Raw genomic sequence first — 19,561 nt, 5'->3', positions numbered from 1 at the left:
TATATTCTCATTCATAAATTTTGATATTTTATTTATATAATATATTTCTATATTTTTTAAATTTGAAATAATATATATATATATTTTTTTGTTACAGAAAGTGATTCATCTGAATGGGCTCATGTTATTCCCGTAAGGCAAGTGAGGGATCTTACAGTTACTCTACAGTCTCAATGGCTACTATAAAACAAGAGGAAGCTTCCCGACTAACTAGGCCGACTCCCTACAGCAGAAATTCTAGCTCTACTGGACTTAATTTCAAGAAAAAGATTTCCACAAAACAAGAAATAAAAAGCTATCCCAGTCCTTTGATATATTCTGTTAATAAAACAGGACAATCTAACATTCCACGTTTGCAGTCTTCTACTTTGTCTTCTTCAGAATTTGAAGAATTAGATAGTAACAAATCCTATTTAGATCCTAATTCCAATACTGAAAACATTCATATAATGAATAATAATAGTATTTTAGATGATAGTAACAATAAACAAGAGATTAACAAAATGACAGCCATTCAAAGGCAAACTGCTATTGAAGAAGGTAATGACAACTTTCAATATGATGTAAATAAAAGTTTTGTAGACATGACAAAAAATTCAGATGCTGTAAAAATATCTGTCCAAAGTAAAATTCCTTCCATTTGTACAGCCCAAATTACCGGATTACCTCGCCCTCAAGTTGCACAAATTTCAAATAGAGTTGTAGGAAAAAACATAGATGAGAAGAAAACAATAGATGATGATGACAAAACTAAATCACAAAAGCATTCAACATACATTCCAGTTTGGCAAAATAAATATGGAAGTTCTGATTCTTCTGAGGGAATTCGTACTGATGGTGACAGTCATGATAGCTGTGCAGCTGAAACTTGGGATTCTGGAATTGGAAGCAGTTTTAATGAAAAAGCTAAACAAGAAGATGCCGAAACTTTAAAAGATGTTGAACATTTTGAATCTTTAGAAAGTTCTCCAATATCTCAAAGCAAACGAACTCTTAGTTCAGAAATTGCTAAAGCAACTGATAATTTATCTGAATTAAATGTATCTGCAGATAGCAATCGTAAAAATATGGATGATGAAATTGGAGGAATTAAAAAATGGAATATCTCTACTCCAAAATATAAATATAAAGGATTTGGTTTGAATAAAACTGATAGTGATGGCTTCTCACAAAAGTTAATATCTGGAGTGAATAAAAATAAACTTAAAAATCTTTCATATGATAATCAGCAAACATATGCTGCCTACAGAAATACATTAAGTTACAGAAAAATTCCAGTTTTGAAACAATATACAACAGATTTGACGTCATCTGCAAAAAGGATAGAAGAATTACGAAAAGTTATTTCTGCAAATAAAGATAATTCAAACATTCCTAGAATAACAAGAAGAATTTTGAGTGAAGGTAGTTATTCTCAAAACAAAGATAAAGGAAGCAGTATAAATAAGCAAATTGATAACAAAACTGCAAGCAAAAATACTTCAGAGGTAGCTAAAGATCCTTTAAGTCCAGAATCAGATGAAAAATCAGATAGTAGCACTCAGGGAATATTAAGTCCTGTTTCAGAACTTGAAAATAGAGAATTTCTTATTGATGATGAAATTGCTGATCAGCCTGCTCTTATCTCATTTGAAAATGTAAAAAATAACAGCGTTCCATCTCTTCAGCAATCAGTTAATGAGCTGCATGTTCTTCAGGCAGCTAATGGCATTGATTGCCAAAGCGATACAGGAAGCTTCAGTGCTAAACTAGCAAAAGAAAGAGAGAGAGTAAATTCAGAAGCAAGAGAAAGAGTTATATCATATTCTGATTTGGGATCATCCTCTTCTAGTCTTGCATCTGATGATTTAATGATGGATTATGATAAATCTATTGATACTGTTCTGGAAGAATGTGACAGGTAAGAAATGAATATAATACAATATGAAAAAATTAGATATTAAGAAATTTAATTCTGATATTGAGATATTTGAAATGTTTACAAAAGTTATTTAAAACAATCCTTTTTAAACATTGATTATTTCAAAGTTTTTAATGGTTTTGATATAATAAATCTTAAAATAAACTGTTTAATGAAGATATGCTATTGATACATTTTTTAATTAATGTTGTCAGCAATATAATAAAAAGAAGACATAATTATGTCTATTTTATTTTAAAGCAATCATGTTGAAATTCACATGTTAAATTACATGATATTACAAAATGTATCCTGGTGAAGAATTTTGATTCTTGCTTTATTTCAGTATGACCTTCTGCAATATCAATGCAATGAATGTGCTTGTGCAGCATTTCCTCAAAGACTTTCAGCAACATTTCTGAAGACCACAAGATGCACAGTTGCCATAATTCTGTCCATAAGCTCCTGAATGGAGAGTGGCTTTTCACATAAACACAACCCTTCACGAAATCCTTCACAAAAAAGAAGATATCCGGGCGGGGTGATGTTGGGTGATCTTGATATGCCATGGGATATTATTACTGTATATACAGTCTAGTGTGCAGGAAAGAAGCTATTTAAAATTTTATGAATTTCTTGTATCTCATTGGTACTGCTTTTTGTTTTGTTTATGCATATACCGAAAATATTCTAAAGGATATTGGAAGGCACAATATTTAAAATTATTCACAAGGATATATTTTGTAATTTAATGTGTGTGAATTTCAACATGATTGTTCAAAAATAAAATAGGGGACATAATTTTGGCTCATATATATTATAATATAGTATTGAGGTAACAATAATTATAGCTAGATAATCCAAAAATTGGTTATTTTTACATATCTTCATTAGCCATCAGTATATTGTGTAATCTTTTAAATGCTACATATAGATAACTTCCATAGCATTGATTTATGAATATTAGAACTGTTGGATATAAATATTTCAAATAAGTTCTTCAATTTCTTGCTACAATGCTAGTTATTACATATCCTTAAATCAGAATACTTTTTAATACTTGATTACTTCTTGTTTTTTGTTTTTTGGGAATTAGCACAAAATTGCTATGTAGAATTTATGACACACACAGGAACACTATTTGATGAATAAAATGCTTTATTTTGTACGATGTATAAACGATGTCCTATCGCACATCGTTTATACATTAAAACATTGGGTTAACTGTTAACACTGAATATACTATTACCACCACATATATTATTTTATATATTAACACCATACATATTATTATTGTATTTATTTATAACTTTATTTAAATATTTTAATTATATGTTGTAATACGTAACGATCTTTGTATTCAACATCGTTTAAATGTTAAAAATTAGAACACAGCTATGTTCGAAAACTGTTAGAGAAGCTGTTTTTTTCTGTTCTATGCAATTTTTCCTGACGAGGTCCTCTGAACGATGGCTGAAAGAGTTTGAACATTAAACCTTTTTTATTGTTTGTTTGCTGGAATTATCGCTTAGGTGTAAAGTGGTTGTTTTAGTATATATTTCCAGTTTGTGTTTCAGTTTTTTATGTCTGACTTATTATACCATCAGTAAAAAGAGGACAAACTTTAGAAAAACTTTTTACTCCTTTGAGAATGCATTTCGGACAATTATGTCCCTTTTCAACTCTGTGTGTTACAACTATATAGGGAAAAAATTACATACAAGTTAGCATAATGTATACAAGTTTGGATGTTACAAATGTCTAGCAAAAAAGAAAAGGAACCTTAGTGCTCGTATAATTGAACACAAGACCAGACAAGAAGCGTATCACACAATAGTTAGACCTATCTAAAATCATATCTTTGGGATTAAATTTTTTGAGTTGTGACTTTGTAGAGTGAACTGAATTAAAAAAAAAAAATTAGACACAATATGTTAAATTTTATTTTAATTATCATTAAACATTAAATTATGCAAAAATTAACTTTAATTAAGGAAACAAACGAAATAAACAAGTCACTGCAAAAACAGTGACTAGTTTATTTCATTTGTTTTTTTGTTATAGTTGTTTGCTTTAGAGTAAATGTAATTTTTTAAAATTATATTTGATTTTATACAGTATGAAGATAAATTTTATTTACTATGGTTTTTTGATTTCTGCTGGAAATAACTTAATATTTTTTGAGTTTTTATTGTTTTAAAATTATATTTTCAGTCTTGTAATCTGAAATCTTTTCAGTTAACTTTTGTGTTTCTTCATAATTATTGCTATTAGAATTAAATGTTGATTTGCTATTCAGTTTAATTTGCTTAATATGATGAATGCTCAAAACCATTAAGCTATTTGTGAGAAAATTGTTTTCAATGTTCAACATTTTTGATAAGTTTTCCCTTTTTCAATGATCATTTTCAAAGCCATTTTGAAATCATTCAAGCAATTGATCATGTAATCTTTTAGTACAATTTGTCTGTTTCATTTAAATTTGCATATTCATAAATTATCATCACACTGCTTAAAAATTTTACAAGTTGTAAAATGATAGGATCTAAGGATTTAGTACATTTGTTACCCAAGCTTCAATGATTTGAGATGGAGTTCAGATGTGTACTCCTGCATAAACAATACTTAACTGACCAAAAGATCTGCTGGATTTTTGTTGGGCTATTTAAGCCTGTTTAATAATCAGAAACAATGTAAATTGGCTAGAGATAGGTGATTATGCTGCCATCTCATGATAAATTTAATAATACATAAAGTCCTCATTAATTCGAACTCTGATAGTTCAAAATTCTGTTAGTTTGAAATGTACTATTTGTCCTGGCCATAGAGAGAGATTTACACATTAAAGAATTTGGTTAGTTTGAAATATGGCTACTTCAAAATTTGGAGTGAAAATTCTATCTGAACTGTGATATGCATATGCTAACTCATTCATTTATATCAAAATGCCACCATGCTGTAAGAGAACAATAGATCTAATCTGGTCAATATGGCTTTGGTTTTACAGTAACTCATTTTCAGATGTCATGCTATTCACGGACTACCCTTTTCCCTCTTACCTCTAAAATATGGCTGGGTTACAAGTAGAAGATTGAGATATTTGTAGGGCTTGAGGCTACTATATCTGAGCAACTTACTACATTTTGAGCCACTTTAAAATAATTTTGGCTAACACGTACACTGAACCAATATAATGTGTGGTACGAACGACGAAACAAAAAACAAACGTTTTCGAACCTCTTCTAGGTTCTTCCTCAGGTTCCTTTAGCTTTTTAGCTCGTAAATTCGATATTTCAAATAACTTCGTTCTTGCGATCGAACAGTTCTTTTTTAAAAGATGTGTCGCGCATGCCGTTCAAACTAACGACTGCCGTCAACGAAAGACATTAACGAATGTTGTTTAAATAATTTCTTTCTTAAGATCGAACATTTCTTTTAAATTATCCGTCACGCATGCGTGACATGTCCGCTTGCTCGGAAATAACGAGCAGTTAAAGCGTGTTATGTATCAACTCTTGCCAGGCCATCGACAAGATCATCTCCTCTTTAAAATTTATGCACGTGGTTTCGATAGAGGATTTAAAGATGTGCATCGCCTCTAACCACTTGAGATGTTCATTGGGAGGTGCACCGAGGAGGAGATTCGTCCTATTAAAGTCAGCAACTATGCCCGGGTCTGTTGCGTATGTAGCGAGGGCCGTGCTGGTTCTCCCGTGACGAATGTCTGCCTTATGCTCCTGTATTCTGACACCTATGGATCTTTTAGTAGAGCCTATATATATTAAGTCCCAATTCCAAATTAAATTTTAAAAAATGTCTAAATGATAAATTATTTATTTATAATTATTAAATTTAATATGAGATGGAAGCATAACTGTCTACCTCAAGTGAAATTAATTAACTTCTAATATTTAATTATAGCCTTTACATAGCCCAAGAATTTGGCATATCGTTTGGTGTGTTTATCAGACATATTATCTGTGATTTTTTTTTTTTTTTTGTTTTCTGCAAATCGAATTTGCATTCCAGGTTGGTTCAGTCTGTGCTAAAAGAAATGATGATGATGATTCACTCTCCTTAACAACGTCTATTGTATAATTTTCTTTGAATAAATGTTATACGTAAAATATTTGAGTATTTTTTCAGCATGGAACACATTATCGTATTTTACATTAATTTCTATGGGAAAAATTGTTTTGCTTGATGAGTGTTTTGCATTACAAGTAAGATTCTGGAACGAATTATGCTCATTAAGCGAGGTTTCACTTCTAATTCAAACATAAATGTTGCTTCTTTACTTTTTAGCAAAATAAAAATTAAAGTGGTGGTGATATAATATTTTTATTAATATATTATATAATTAATATATACATTTAAATTTATACTTGCTTTTATATTTATTTTGAATATACAGTGGACCCCCCTATAAACAGGTTCATATAATACAGATTTGTATATAACGGCAAAAATATTGCGATCGTATTCGTATAAACATGCTAAAAGAGACTCGTGTATAATGGTAAAACATCATTGCCGACTCGTGTTGCGACAGGTTTGGTCGAATCTAGACCAATAGCGGATATTGCACAAACCGTTGAGTTTAAATGAGCAGCGGCCCTACTAAAAACCATTTATTATTTAACTGCCATAAAAATTATATTTATATTAATGATGTCTCCAAAGTTCAGTGAATTTTTTGCAGAAAAATAATTTATCAGGAAACACGCGCCCGCTGTTCAATGCGCTGCTTTGCGATGAAAACAAGCTTAAGCAATGGCATCATTGAACGGTGCACACTCGGTAAGTAATCCTTCAATTTTTTGTTTATAGCATAGTTTATATGGATTATTCCAAAAAAATTATGTGTGTTTTGGAAATGTTGAGTCAAATTAGTCTAGAATCGATTAATTTTATGGAAGAAAACCTTTCAAAGAGTCGTAATCCCTAAACTGCACACGTGTTGGGCTGTGATTGGCTCATGTATTTAAGTAATTGTAAAACACGAATTCATATATAATGGAACATATCTACCGTATTTTAGGGGGGTCTACTGTACTTCCTTTTTTGTCAATGTTTTGTTACTTGTTACCCAACTGTAATGTTACCAGTCTTTTATCTTGGGTAAATCTTATTGTTATATGGAGGTAGTAATCTCTGTTCTAAATGGACTTTATTTACTGTATTCATAAATAAATAAATTAAATGAAAAATAAATTATATTTTGTGCAAAAGTTATATTTACGTAAGTACTGTAATGTTGTGGATTAGGGATTGTATACCGGTTTACCGATTTACCGGTTAATCGATAAATTGACAAAAAAATCATTCGGTAAACTTACCGGTAAATTTTAAAAATTTACCGGTAAGTTTACCGAATGATTTTTTTGTCAATTTATCGATTAACCGGTAAATCGGTAAACCGGTATACAATCCCTAATCCACAACATTACAGTACTTACGTAAATATAACTTTTGCACAAAATATAATTTATTTTTCATTTAATTTATTTATTTATGAATACAGTAAATAAAGTCCATTTAGAACAGAGATTACTACCTCCATATAACAATAAGATTTACCCAAGATAAAAGACTGGTAACATTACAGTTGGGTAACAAGTAACAAAACATTGACAAAAAAGGAAGTACAGTAGACCCCCCTAAAATACGGTAGATATGTTCCATTATATATGAATTCGTGTTTTACAATTACTTAAATACATGAGCCAATCACAGCCCAACACGTGTGCAGTTTAGGGATTACGACTCTTTGAAAGGTTTTCTTCCATAAAATTAATCGATTCTAGACTAATTTGACTCAACATTTCCAAAACACACATAATTTTTTTGGAATAATCCATATAAACTATGCTATAAACAAAAAATTGAAGGATTACTTACCGAGTGTGCACCGTTCAATGATGCCATTGCTTAAGCTTGTTTTCATCGCAAAGCAGCGCATTGAACAGCGGGCGCGTGTTTCCTGATAAATTATTTTTCTGCAAAAAATTCACTGAACTTTGGAGACATCATTAATATAAATATAATTTTTATGGCAGTTAAATAATAAATGGTTTTTAGTAGGGCCGCTGCTCATTTAAACTCAACGGTTTGTGCAATATCCGCTATTGGTCTAGATTCGACCAATCCTGTCGCAACACGAGTCGGCAATGATGTTTTACCATTATACACGAGTCTCTTTTAGCATGTTTATACGAATACGATCGCAATATTTTTGCCGTTATATACAAATCTGTATTATATGAACCTGTTTATAGGGGGGTCCACTGTATATTCAAAATAAATATAAAAGCAAGTATAAATTTAAATGTATATATTAATTATATAATATATTAATAAAAATATTATATCACCACCACTTTAATTTTTATTTTGCTAAAAAGTAAAGAAGCAACATTTATGTTTGAATTAGAAGTGAAACCTCGCTTAATGAGCATAATTCGTTCCAGAATCTTACTTGTAATGCAAAACACTCATCAAGCAAAACAATTTTTCCCATAGAAATTAATGTAAAATACGATAATGTGTTCCATGCTGAAAAAATACTCAAATATTTTACGTATAACATTTATTCAAAGAAAATTATACAATAGACGTTGTTAAGGAGAGTGAATCATCANGATTATTTTGTACAAAAATTAGATCAAAATTAGGAGATAAGACTTTAAATAATTTAAGTTTCTTGAGAAGTTATTTTTTAAAAAATGGTAATCAGTAAAATGGTATTAGGTACTATATATTATTTCTGTTTTATTTTTATTTTTCTGTATTATTTTATTTATGTTTCTAAAAGTTATTATTATAGTTTGTTTAGAACACTTTAATTTTTATATTTTTTATATTCTATACCTTTGAAATAGAAAATGTGAAATGGAAATCAAAATTACTTATATTTTTATCACCTTAATTTTATTTTTCAGGAAAAAATTTACCGGTAATTTACCGGTAAACTGGTATTTTAATTTTCATTTACCGAATTACCGGTAAATGAAAAAGTCGGTAAATTTACAATCCCTATTGTGGATTAAATAAAAAAAAAGAAAACCATCAAAATTTTAAACAAAGTTCTCTTGGAACATTTTTTGTTTTTTCCTGCAAAATGAAGAAATCAAAAATAAGTTGGTAAAAGGGCTTTTTGTTTGATTTTATTCTTAAATATACTATTTAATTTATTCAGAATTTTGCCTTTATGAATTTCAATTTTGCTCCTTAGAAAACTTTGCTCAATATACAGGATTTACTTCACTCTAAAAGATAATAGTTTCAGCACAAATTTTCTAAATTCAAGTAGACTTTTCATTTTAATCTCACATATAAATGTTTTTATTATTACAAATTTATATTTTACATCAGTTTGGAGACAATAAAAAATTATTTTAATAAATTTTGTAAAAGGTTAGTTTTATTTCTTACCAAAATATATGTATTATTTATTTCCATTTTGTTTTAGTAATTTCAACAATTTATAAGATAATTTACTTTCTTTTTATGAATGTTTCATTTTGGTTTTTTAAAAAATTAAGATTTGTTTTCATCATTTTTATTATTACTTTTATTTTTGAACAAACTTAGTGTTCAGTCTACCACAGTAAAACATTCTACTACAAGTGAGACTGATAAGCAGTTATATCGGAAATCATATCCAATGGTAGAAGAGAAGAGGTAAAAGAAATGAAAAATCATATTTCATATTGAAAATGAAGAGTATTTTATCTGACTAGCATATCTTTTTTATTTATTGCAGATCACATTTATACAGAAAAAATTCAGGCTCTCTGAGTGGAAATAAATCTGTAAGTAGAGCAGAATGGCGCAATCGTTCTGCTAGCTTACCTTTACGACCACCTCGTCCAATGGCAGTAACTGAAATTGAGGATGGAAGTGTGAAATTAGATGCTTCTTCTTATCGACTTCTTAGACAAGACCTTAATGGAATGAAAACGATGCTCTTGAAATTGAAAAGGATTTTACATGAGGTTATACTTTAATAACCAAACTTCCAACAAATAATTAGCCTAATGAATTTTAAACTGAATTTTATTTTATTTCAGGCTGAAACTCTAAATCCATTTGATCCAAATCCAAAAGTGAGTATATTTTTGTAATTTAATAGATTATGAAAATAAGAATAGAATGCTATTTTGTATGAAGTTTTAATTTTAATTCAAACTCTGCAAGCCTAGAATATATTATACAAAAGTTGCTATTTTGTTTAATTTTAATTAAACTAACTACAATATGTTGATGGCACATGGCAAAGACAGTAAAAGATACCATCAGCTTGTTGCTACAAGTGGCCCAGATTTGAGTCTGGATTGATTCAGAAATTTTCATGAATGGATTGACCACAGGTACATCAGATCACCCTGACCTGGTTGTGCCTTCATTGGCTGTGATTCTAGCTTAATCCATGACTAAAATGATCAAAAAACCTCTTTAGTGCTTGCAGGATTTTAAAAAGTAGAGTGTAGAATAATAAACAAAAATATTTAAAAAACAGTTTTTTTTTTTTAAATTATCAATTTTTGATATTTTAAGATTTCTGTATTTATATTTCTAAATCAATAATATCAGAAAATCTAAATTTCAAGAATTCAAATAAGAAAAACATTTAAGAAGATTAAATCCCCGATGATAGTAATTTGAAAAATAAATACCTTGTCAAAAAATTATATAAAGCAATAATATATAAAAATTTCAAAACAAGGATACATTAAGCCTATAACTGTTCTATAAGTATTATGAAAAATAACAGATTAGGATAAAATTTTATTTTATTGGTTCTTAACATTGTCAAGCTAAATTGATTCATTTGATGGGATAATAAACTGATTTTTTCAAAGTTGATTATTTGGAATCTTTAAAAATCTTGAAATAAAAATGACACTATACAATTCAAGGAATTGAAACATAGTTTATTCCAATTACCAATGCATACATGTAAATGAAAGACATCGGCCGTACACAATGTGTTTAGCTGGCAGAAAAGAGGGGAAGGGAAAGGGGGAAGGAGGGAGAGGAGATAGACAGTAGAGAAAGGTAGGCTCTCTGAACAGCATATGTATGGCTACTGTACCCTCTATGTTTGATACATTGGTGTGCAATTTTTAGGCCACAAGGCCATAGTCCCCTAAAGGGTCTAAAAGAGATTTTTTACAGTCCATTATTTCTAATTTCATCTTTAATTTCATATTAGAAAGCATAGGAGAAATAAATTAAATTAAATAAAATCCTTTTAAATGATTTTATTAATACAGTCAGATCCGTTTATAACAGAACCTGTCCAACATGTAAATGGAAAGAAAAATCAGGCCATATAATGTAAAAATCACTATTTTTATCTGATTTAACACACATTTAACAAGAAGTTTACAAGCTTAGTACATATAAATCATAAAAAAATCAAAAAATACACATACCCAATACAGAATAGCAAAATATGACTACTTTTTTACAGTAATTTTATTGAGATTTGATCAGAAAGTTTTTGCGTATTTTTACTAACAGCTTTTTTATGTAACATAAAAATGTGATGTAATTATAAGTTTTTAACACATTGAAATTTAACACATTATTTTTGATGTGAGATTTTATTCTTTCTTTTGAAGCTTATTTTAAACTTTTTTTACATTGCATTTCAGTTGAATAAAATCAAGTCGAAATGTCTGCAGATAAAATAATGCACATCGGGCATATTATGCATGCTTTTTAAGTTTCGTAAAGGATCTCACACTATACACACAGTAAAAAATACTCATACCATGTATGTATGGGGAAGATGCTTCAAAACTCTGAATGTATCAAATATGATTTTTGAAAGTTTTGTTTGGGAAATTTTGAACTAAAGGATACAAAATTATTGGCACCCAAGAAACTGATTCAATCTCTCTAATTTCATCTGCAGGTTAAATCAATATACAGGAGAGCCTCATAATTCAAATTCAATTTATTTCAGGAAGCTGTTCAAACTCTGAATCATTCAAAGTCTGAAGCAATTTTTCAAGTTAGAAATAATGGAAAGTGAATTAATCCATTTCCAAACCATAAACAATATGCATTTTGATAAAGTTAAAACAGTAAATACACATAATTTAATGTAAAACTAACACAATTAAATGTTCTAAATAGTAAATTAAAAGCTGTAAACAGTAAATTAAATACATAAATACAGTACAACAAAATGAAAATTGCATTTATTGTTTGCATACTGTTCACGTCAGCATATCGTAAATATTGCTGCCGAATCCGCCACACATTTTCAAGCTTTGCAATGACTTTCTTTTTTACCTCAACCTTCAATATTATAAATTACCTATTAGATTTCATTCCTTCTACACATTTCTGGGATGCCATGCACTAAGCAAAGTTTATATTGAGTCAAACAAAGTTTTGGATATTTTTAACAGTTTTTATTACTTAATTAATATAGTTGTGTGATTTAATTATAATACTTGTGAAATTTAACACATTACTGCTAACTTGAGATTGTACTCTTTGTTCAAAAGCTTTATCTTATGCTTTGAGTGCATTTTTTTATTGCATGCACAGTTCAAACTGAACCATTTGAAATCATTCCTTCAAACTACAAAGTACCATTCTAATAATTATATTAACAGATCGTTGTTACAATAGAGTAAAATGAATAAAATAATATTTAAAAGACTAGAAGCATTAATTAATTAATTTTAAATGATTTCATTTAAAATTAATTAATTAATTAAATTAAATAATTAAATAATATAATTAAAATTCAGTAACTAAAATCAAGGTACTATAAAATAAAAGTTTATTTCAGTCTGATTAAATAATTTAACTGGTGTAAAAAGCATAATTTATATCTCTATAGATTTTCATTTTATTAATATATTAATAAAATAATAATAAACAATTTTATATTCATGTAGAGATTTTTAAATTCAGTTTTGAACTTCTGTAAAGAAAAGTTACTTAACATCCTGAATATATTAGACAAGAAAAATTTGTCAAAAAATTATGTATTTTCAGAAGTTTAAGAATCTTTAATATATTTTAATTATACAGATTGTATAATACATATATTTAGTTAAGATATTTTTGTTTCAGAATATGTTTTATCATAGTTTGGCCCATATTGATATACCAACAGGATGTCTTCCAAATTCAGAATCTGTTGAAGAGCATGCACCTTCTGAAATTGCAGAGGTTATGCAGGTATATTATTTTACTGATTTCATTCTATTCTGTAAACTGTAAAATATGATTACATTGTAACTTTATAAAACTTTTAAAAAATTCACTTTATTTCAACATTTTATTATTGGCAAAATAATTTGCTTAGAGAACTGTAAGTTTTGCTAAAGCATTATTATTAATAACAAAAAGAAATGTTCATGCAAGCACTTTTGACATTTACAAAAATGTCATATGTTCTTTTGTTTTTTTGTCTAATGAAGACATTTTTGTAAATGTCAGAAGTGCTTTCATGAGCATTTCTTTTTATTATTAAACACAAGTAATACTGAAAAGACAGTGTTTTCAGTACTACAGTAGACCCCTATAACGCTTAGATACGTTCCACGTTAATCAAATTTTATGTTGTAGGAACGATTAAATACATGAGCCAATCGCAGCCCGATAGGTGGGAACTTTACAGACTAAGGCTGTTCGAAAGGTTTTCTTCTATAAAATTAACCGATTCTAGACTAATTCGACTCAACATTTCCAAAACACGTATAATTTTTTGGGAGTAATCCGTATAAACTATGCTATAAACAAAAAATTATAGGATTACTTACCGAGTGTGTACCGTTCGACTACGCCCGTTGTTCAAAGCTTGTCTTCGTCGCGGAACAGCACACGAAACGGCGGCCGCGATATCTGATAAATAATTTATCGCAGAAAGATAACTTGACCTTTGGAGACATCATTAATATAAATAATTTTTATGGCCGTTGAATAAGAAGTGTTTCTTTCACAAGAAATGTATAAAATTAGTGCTGTATTAGACTTACGGTACCTAATTTACATACTGTGCAGACGATAATAAACTCAACTTACTAGCCTAAAATCTCCGTAGCGTGTTGCCAGGCGGCAGAAAGCATATATATAATTATAATAAAGTTACAATAAATTAAGTTAATATATAATTATATATACAGTACCTAATTTATATATAATTAATATATAATTATATGTACAGTACCTAATTTATATATAATACTAAACAGACGATAGCAAACTCAATTTAGCCGCTCCGTAGCGTGGCACAGGGTCGGAGGTAAGTAGTTCGGCTGCTCATCCACTATTGGTCCAGACTCTATCAATCTTGTCGCGAAACGACGTTATAGGAGGTACGTTATACGAAAGTTTCTACAATTTTTTCGCTATGTTATAGGAATTGTCGTTATAGGAACGTACGTTATAGGGGGGTCGACTGTATTTACTTGATATATATGGCTTTGGCTACTACAAACTATATAAATTACATTTTTCAAAGGAATATAGTCAAAAGAAGCATGGTCCAGATGTGTAAATCGAATGAGTTGCTGAAGGTGTCATTCTATGCTATGGCCTTGTGTTGTAAAGAAGTATTTTTGCTATATTTTTATAAAAACAAACCCCTTTTGAAAGACTTATTAAATTTCTATAGAGCTGATAAATACTGTTTTGTTTGCTTTTGTGAGGAGCCAGGGTTAAGGCTTGCATCTTACCAGCGATGGTTTGGTGGAAACCGCTCATGTTGTCTGTGGATGGCGTGTTTCTTCTTGGCATGGTTTCCCGAATTTCGGGATCGGCTTGTCAGGTCGAGTGGGGAGTGAGAGGGGTTGTTGATAAAACGCGGCAATACGTGAGTAACAGACATCATTAACAAACAGGCAAGCAAACATGAAAGTTTAATGATTAACTAAAATCTAACAAAAGCTACACGAATACGGGTACAAAAGTGAGTAATAAGCTGTGTAGAATGGACAGTAAGGGGTATTTGAGCTACCCCAAATTTTTCGATAACAGAGGGTGAATCTGAGAAAGAGTTTACAGGTTGTGAAACATCCTACCTCTTTCCCTTTTCCATGATTTCGAGCGGGCACCAGAGATCTTTTGGCAGCTTGATCGGGAGTAGTTGTTCCAAGGGACAATTGCCCCGAAGTGGATGTGTGTCGTTCTTATATTCCTTTTTGGCCTGGGGAAAATGATTGGTTATCGAGTGTTTTTGGAGACAAAAGTTGATTTTGCAGGTGTTGGGTCATAGGTGGTCCGGGGAGACAATAAGAAGTTGTTGAAATGGGACATATAGTGTAATCTTTGGTTCGTGAAATGTTAGATTCATTCTGTTTATTTAGTTAAATGTTGACATTCTTATTCTCTAACAATAGATTGTTATACTTTCTTAGTGTTTGTTGATGAGGACGATGACATTCAATCCTTTTTCTGTGCAATGTTTTGTTAACAATCACGAGGGAGAAACATATTAAAAAATTTCCGTAAAATAGAGCAAAATCAGGTTCTCCATCTCACACTTTTATATATTTTTTCAGTTTAGTTTCTAAAAAATATGAAAGCAAAAAAATATAAGACACCATTTATAAAAAGTTACTTCATTGCATTGTAAGTAATGAAAAATGCTACAGTTTTGTGTGTATTCACATACACTTGATAACTGCAGCATGCAAGATATTTTTTTCTAGTCATATCTGAACATGAAAGTAAACATGTTACATTACTTTCTGGATATCCATCACATGTGGAAAAAGGACCAAAAACTTTGATTTGTTCTGTTCATTCAGATGATGAGGAGGAGGAGTGAATTATTGAAAGTGCTTGTGATAAAATTTTGAAAAATAAATGTGTTTGTGATTCAGTTGTTAATTTTAACACTACAGACAGTTCATTTTGTATTTAATGGTATATCTTGATTGAGTTTGTATTGTCTTTAATAAAAAAAAAAACTTAGATTATTTTTTCTAAATTACTAGATCAATGTACAATTATATTTATTTTGATATGTTACTGTTATTTTATATTAAGGTTAATAAAAAACTGATAAAATAAAAATTTATGGTAACTTATCAGTGCATTTCTGAAAATTTAAATCTTCCTAACAAACTATTAGTGTCTTTATATAATTTCAGGAAATGTGATGAAATTCTAATCAACAAAATTCAAATTTTTTAAATGACTGATTTGATCACGTATAAATTCTCTAATAATATGTCATGTAACATTTTACATCATCATTATTTATTAAAGAAAACTTGTTGAAAATTNGAATGCTAAGTGAATTTAATTATTTTTAAAATATAAATCGTGTAGTTGTAGGTTCGCTGGTGCATGTATTCCGTTCCAGAGACTTAGGGGTACGTATTAATCTGTGTGATTTTCACGTTTTTAAAGTTTGGTGCCGACAGGAATTCAGTTAACCCAAGATGGAGATGCGTGAAATACGGACCCCGTTGGTGCTTTTAATACGGAACCCAACTCCCCCGGTGTTCAGTATTACCAACAAATTCAAACCATAAAATAATGTTTTTACGTTTTGTTTTATTTACGAAAACATTTTTTTAATTTAAATACTATCTTAACAAGAAATAAAATGTAAGATAACAATCGAAATAAACATTTTTTTTCACGAAAAGAAATATCGCCCGCTTACAAAATAGCGAAACTGAGCATGCGCGAAGTGACAGTATCGTCTGGTAAAGTAAATAGTCTACAAGTAAGTTGAAACTTTTATGTTTATTTATTTGAAAAATAATAAATGTAGCAGTTGTGATAAATGGGCACACTGTTCTTGTGCCAATATTGAAGTGATGATGACTCTTCTTTTGACATGACTGGCTTTAAAGATGACACTGCTTATCTGTTTGCAGATAATAATCATGGGCAATGCCCAATATGCGCTATGTGGACACATAAAGATTGTGCTGATGTTGAAACGGAGCATTATATTTGTCATTTTTTTAAATGATTAGCTTCTTTTTTGTACAATTCTTTATTAGTATTATTAATATTATTAAATTATTTTTGCGTTAAAATAAATCGGAGTAAATGATTTTGTAATTCGTTAACATTCTTTGTACTTTCCTATTCGTTTTTGGCTACATTAAAGCATTTTTTGAAAATATACTGTAAGGTTCCGTATTACCACCCGATTTTCTCTAAGCCAACTTTCTGACTTTTTGTACAAAAGCCTTCAAAAATCATACTTATAGTTACACTAGCGAAAAATCCAATTAGGAACATTTAGTTTAATAGTTACAAGTACTTTTTGCACAAAAACTGTGGATGTAGTTATGATACCTTGTTTACAATTCACTAAAATGTAATTGTGTTTTTATAATACCGCTTTCTCCTCTACGTTTTGAGATTTTTTGTCTAGTACTGTATATAAATGACAGAATGTTTTTAAATTTTTTTATTAAATTTTATATTATATATATTTTCTGAGACACAGAGGAAAATATAGACTACACGAGAATCTCCACACTCTTTAATTAACATTCTTTATTAACTTTTAATGCCTTTGCTCGATCTGCACCAGATTTTTTACACATTTCCTTGGGACATAGACGAATCTGCACACTACACGTGACTGTCACATGACTACATGACGAGTTATGAATGTCTCATAAGATATCTTAAAAATTATTATCTTATAAAGTTATGTGCAACTAAAAAATACTCGAAATCTCATTTTAAAAAAAACTGCTGAAACCAGGTTGAATACATACATCTCGACAAAAACATCATAATAAAGGTGACTGTTTCCTCCAAACCTTGCTGTAGTTGTAGTCTATGTAATGTGAACTATACTTACATCAACAGTCTTACTGTCAAATCTTCCACTATTCTTATCCCTTAACAGATGATTTTTAACTGATGCTTTCACTATTCTTATGCCAGAACATTTAAAAGTTTTTCCATATTTCGAAACCGTGTTGTGTCTTTATATTTATTTTTTAAAACCATAATTTAGCGTAATAACCAACACTTGGCACAACATTTGTTTATTTCAGTTTTTGTTGAACAGCAAAAACTGAAATAAACGAATGTTGTGCCAAGTGTTGGTTATTACGCTAAATTGCGGTTTTAAAAAATAATAAAAAAAAATAACCATTTATTAAATGCTCATAGATTACTTTATTTACTGAAGAAAAAAACCCTAAAATATACCATGAACCCTAACACATACAATCTGACTCAACAGTAATAATAAAACTGCTAGATTAAGGGTAAAATTTTCTAAATTAGCAACTTTGTTATTACCATATAGATAAATGCAAGGTGATTCCACTTATTGTATAAACAAAAATATCATGTAACTTGTTCATTGACACAGCAATGCAATGTGAAATAAGCCTACACATGTAAGAGACTAATAAGTGAAGCAAAGTGTTTCAAAAATACAAAAACAAATGATTTTCTTATTTCTATGTAAAGGAGATGCTCATCAGACCTCTGGAACATTGAAATTGAAAAATTCAAACAAAACTTGTGTAAAGTTTGATCAAAAAGTTTACATTTACAGTTCTGTAACTCTTATGATACAGTTAATATAATTACTTCCATTTTGTGTTGAATTTAAGATAGAAAACTTTTCCAATTTGATAAAAAGCAATTAATGTTTAATGGATAGGCATATTTAAAAATTCAAATTGAAACATTATAACTTACTTACAATATTTGATTTATTTCTGTTAAGTTATTAGATTTAAAAGCTACAAACTTAAAAGGTAATTATTTTAAAAAAATTTAAGCTTAAAATTGTATGAGAAAACATTTGATAATTTTTCTGTGGCCATAAATAGTTATTAAACTAACACTTCTATCATATCTTGGTACTCTTTTGATCTTAGAAGGTTCTTGTACCAAAATATCACAACAGAAATTTTTTGTGCAATATTGTACAATAATTATCTCATTGACTGCTAAGTTGTTTTTGCATTATAAGATTAATAATTATAATTTTAAATGATTATTTTTTTAAAATTTGAATTTTAAATTTTTGAAGAAAACTATTCTAGAGAAATTATTAAAGATGTTTACCATTAAACAGAAATATTTTAAATTTAACAATTTAAATTAAGTCAGAATTAAGTGCTATAATTGAAACGCCAATAGAATTAAAATAATTAAATAATTGAAGTTTTTATAATAATGTAGTGTAACAATTTAAAATTAAATGAAATATTTTATTATTAATTTGTCCAGTTCATTATAAGTTGGGTACACTGTAAATGTATACTTGATACTTCATGAGCTTATTAATGAGCTTTGATCCAAAATATTAAGGAATTTCATTTTTCAATATAATAAAATTTTAATATTTTAAAAGGAATATTTAAGCACAGTTACTTCAAAAACCTATATATTTTGCAATAATTAAAACAACAGCTTTGTCATTATATTTTTAGATTATCTTATATAAAAATAAAAATTTGAAAGATATGTTTGCTATTTTCTGATTAAAAAATACACCACATTTTCTCATGTTATGATCATATCAGTATATAAATATAATTTATAAAATGTATTGAACAAACAAACTTATTATTAAATTTCAAACTTTTGCTAATTAATCTTGTTAATGAATACAATTTTTTGAAAAAATTCCATGTACTTTCAGATGTTTTTATTATATTATAATAAACTAAGTTGAAGAGA

At 28.9% G+C, this 19,561-nt stretch overlaps 1 protein-coding gene across 2 annotated transcripts in view; it reads left to right on the top strand.

Moving 5' to 3' along the window:
* Window positions 1-13,168, top strand: part of LOC111635403 — a 36,175-nt gene extending 23,007 nt beyond the window's left edge. The window contains exons 2-6 of one of the 2 annotated variants that reach the window (XM_023380353.1): window positions 98-1,900; window positions 9,494-9,583; window positions 9,666-9,897; window positions 9,973-10,008; window positions 13,004-13,168. In XM_023380353.1, the coding sequence (XP_023236121.1) occupies window positions 114-1,900; window positions 9,494-9,583; window positions 9,666-9,897; window positions 9,973-10,008; window positions 13,004-13,153 (2,295 nt within the window). In that variant the 5' untranslated portion in view covers window positions 98-113 and the 3' untranslated portion in view covers window positions 13,154-13,168. The remainder of the gene's footprint in view (window positions 1-97; window positions 1,901-9,493; window positions 9,584-9,665; window positions 9,898-9,972; window positions 10,009-13,003) is intronic. The other variant, XM_023380355.1, reaches the window with a different exon arrangement.
* Window positions 13,169-19,561: the final 6,393 nt, after the last annotated feature.

This window comes from Centruroides sculpturatus, unplaced genomic scaffold (assembly GCF_000671375.1).
Source record: "Centruroides sculpturatus isolate CEXI.00-Female unplaced genomic scaffold, Cexi_2.0 scaffold997, whole genome shotgun sequence".
Lineage (NCBI taxonomy): Eukaryota > Metazoa > Arthropoda > Arachnida > Scorpiones > Buthidae > Centruroides > Centruroides sculpturatus.
The sequence above is the reverse complement of the archived record's forward strand: the minus strand, read 5'-3'. Positions and strand labels throughout refer to the sequence as shown.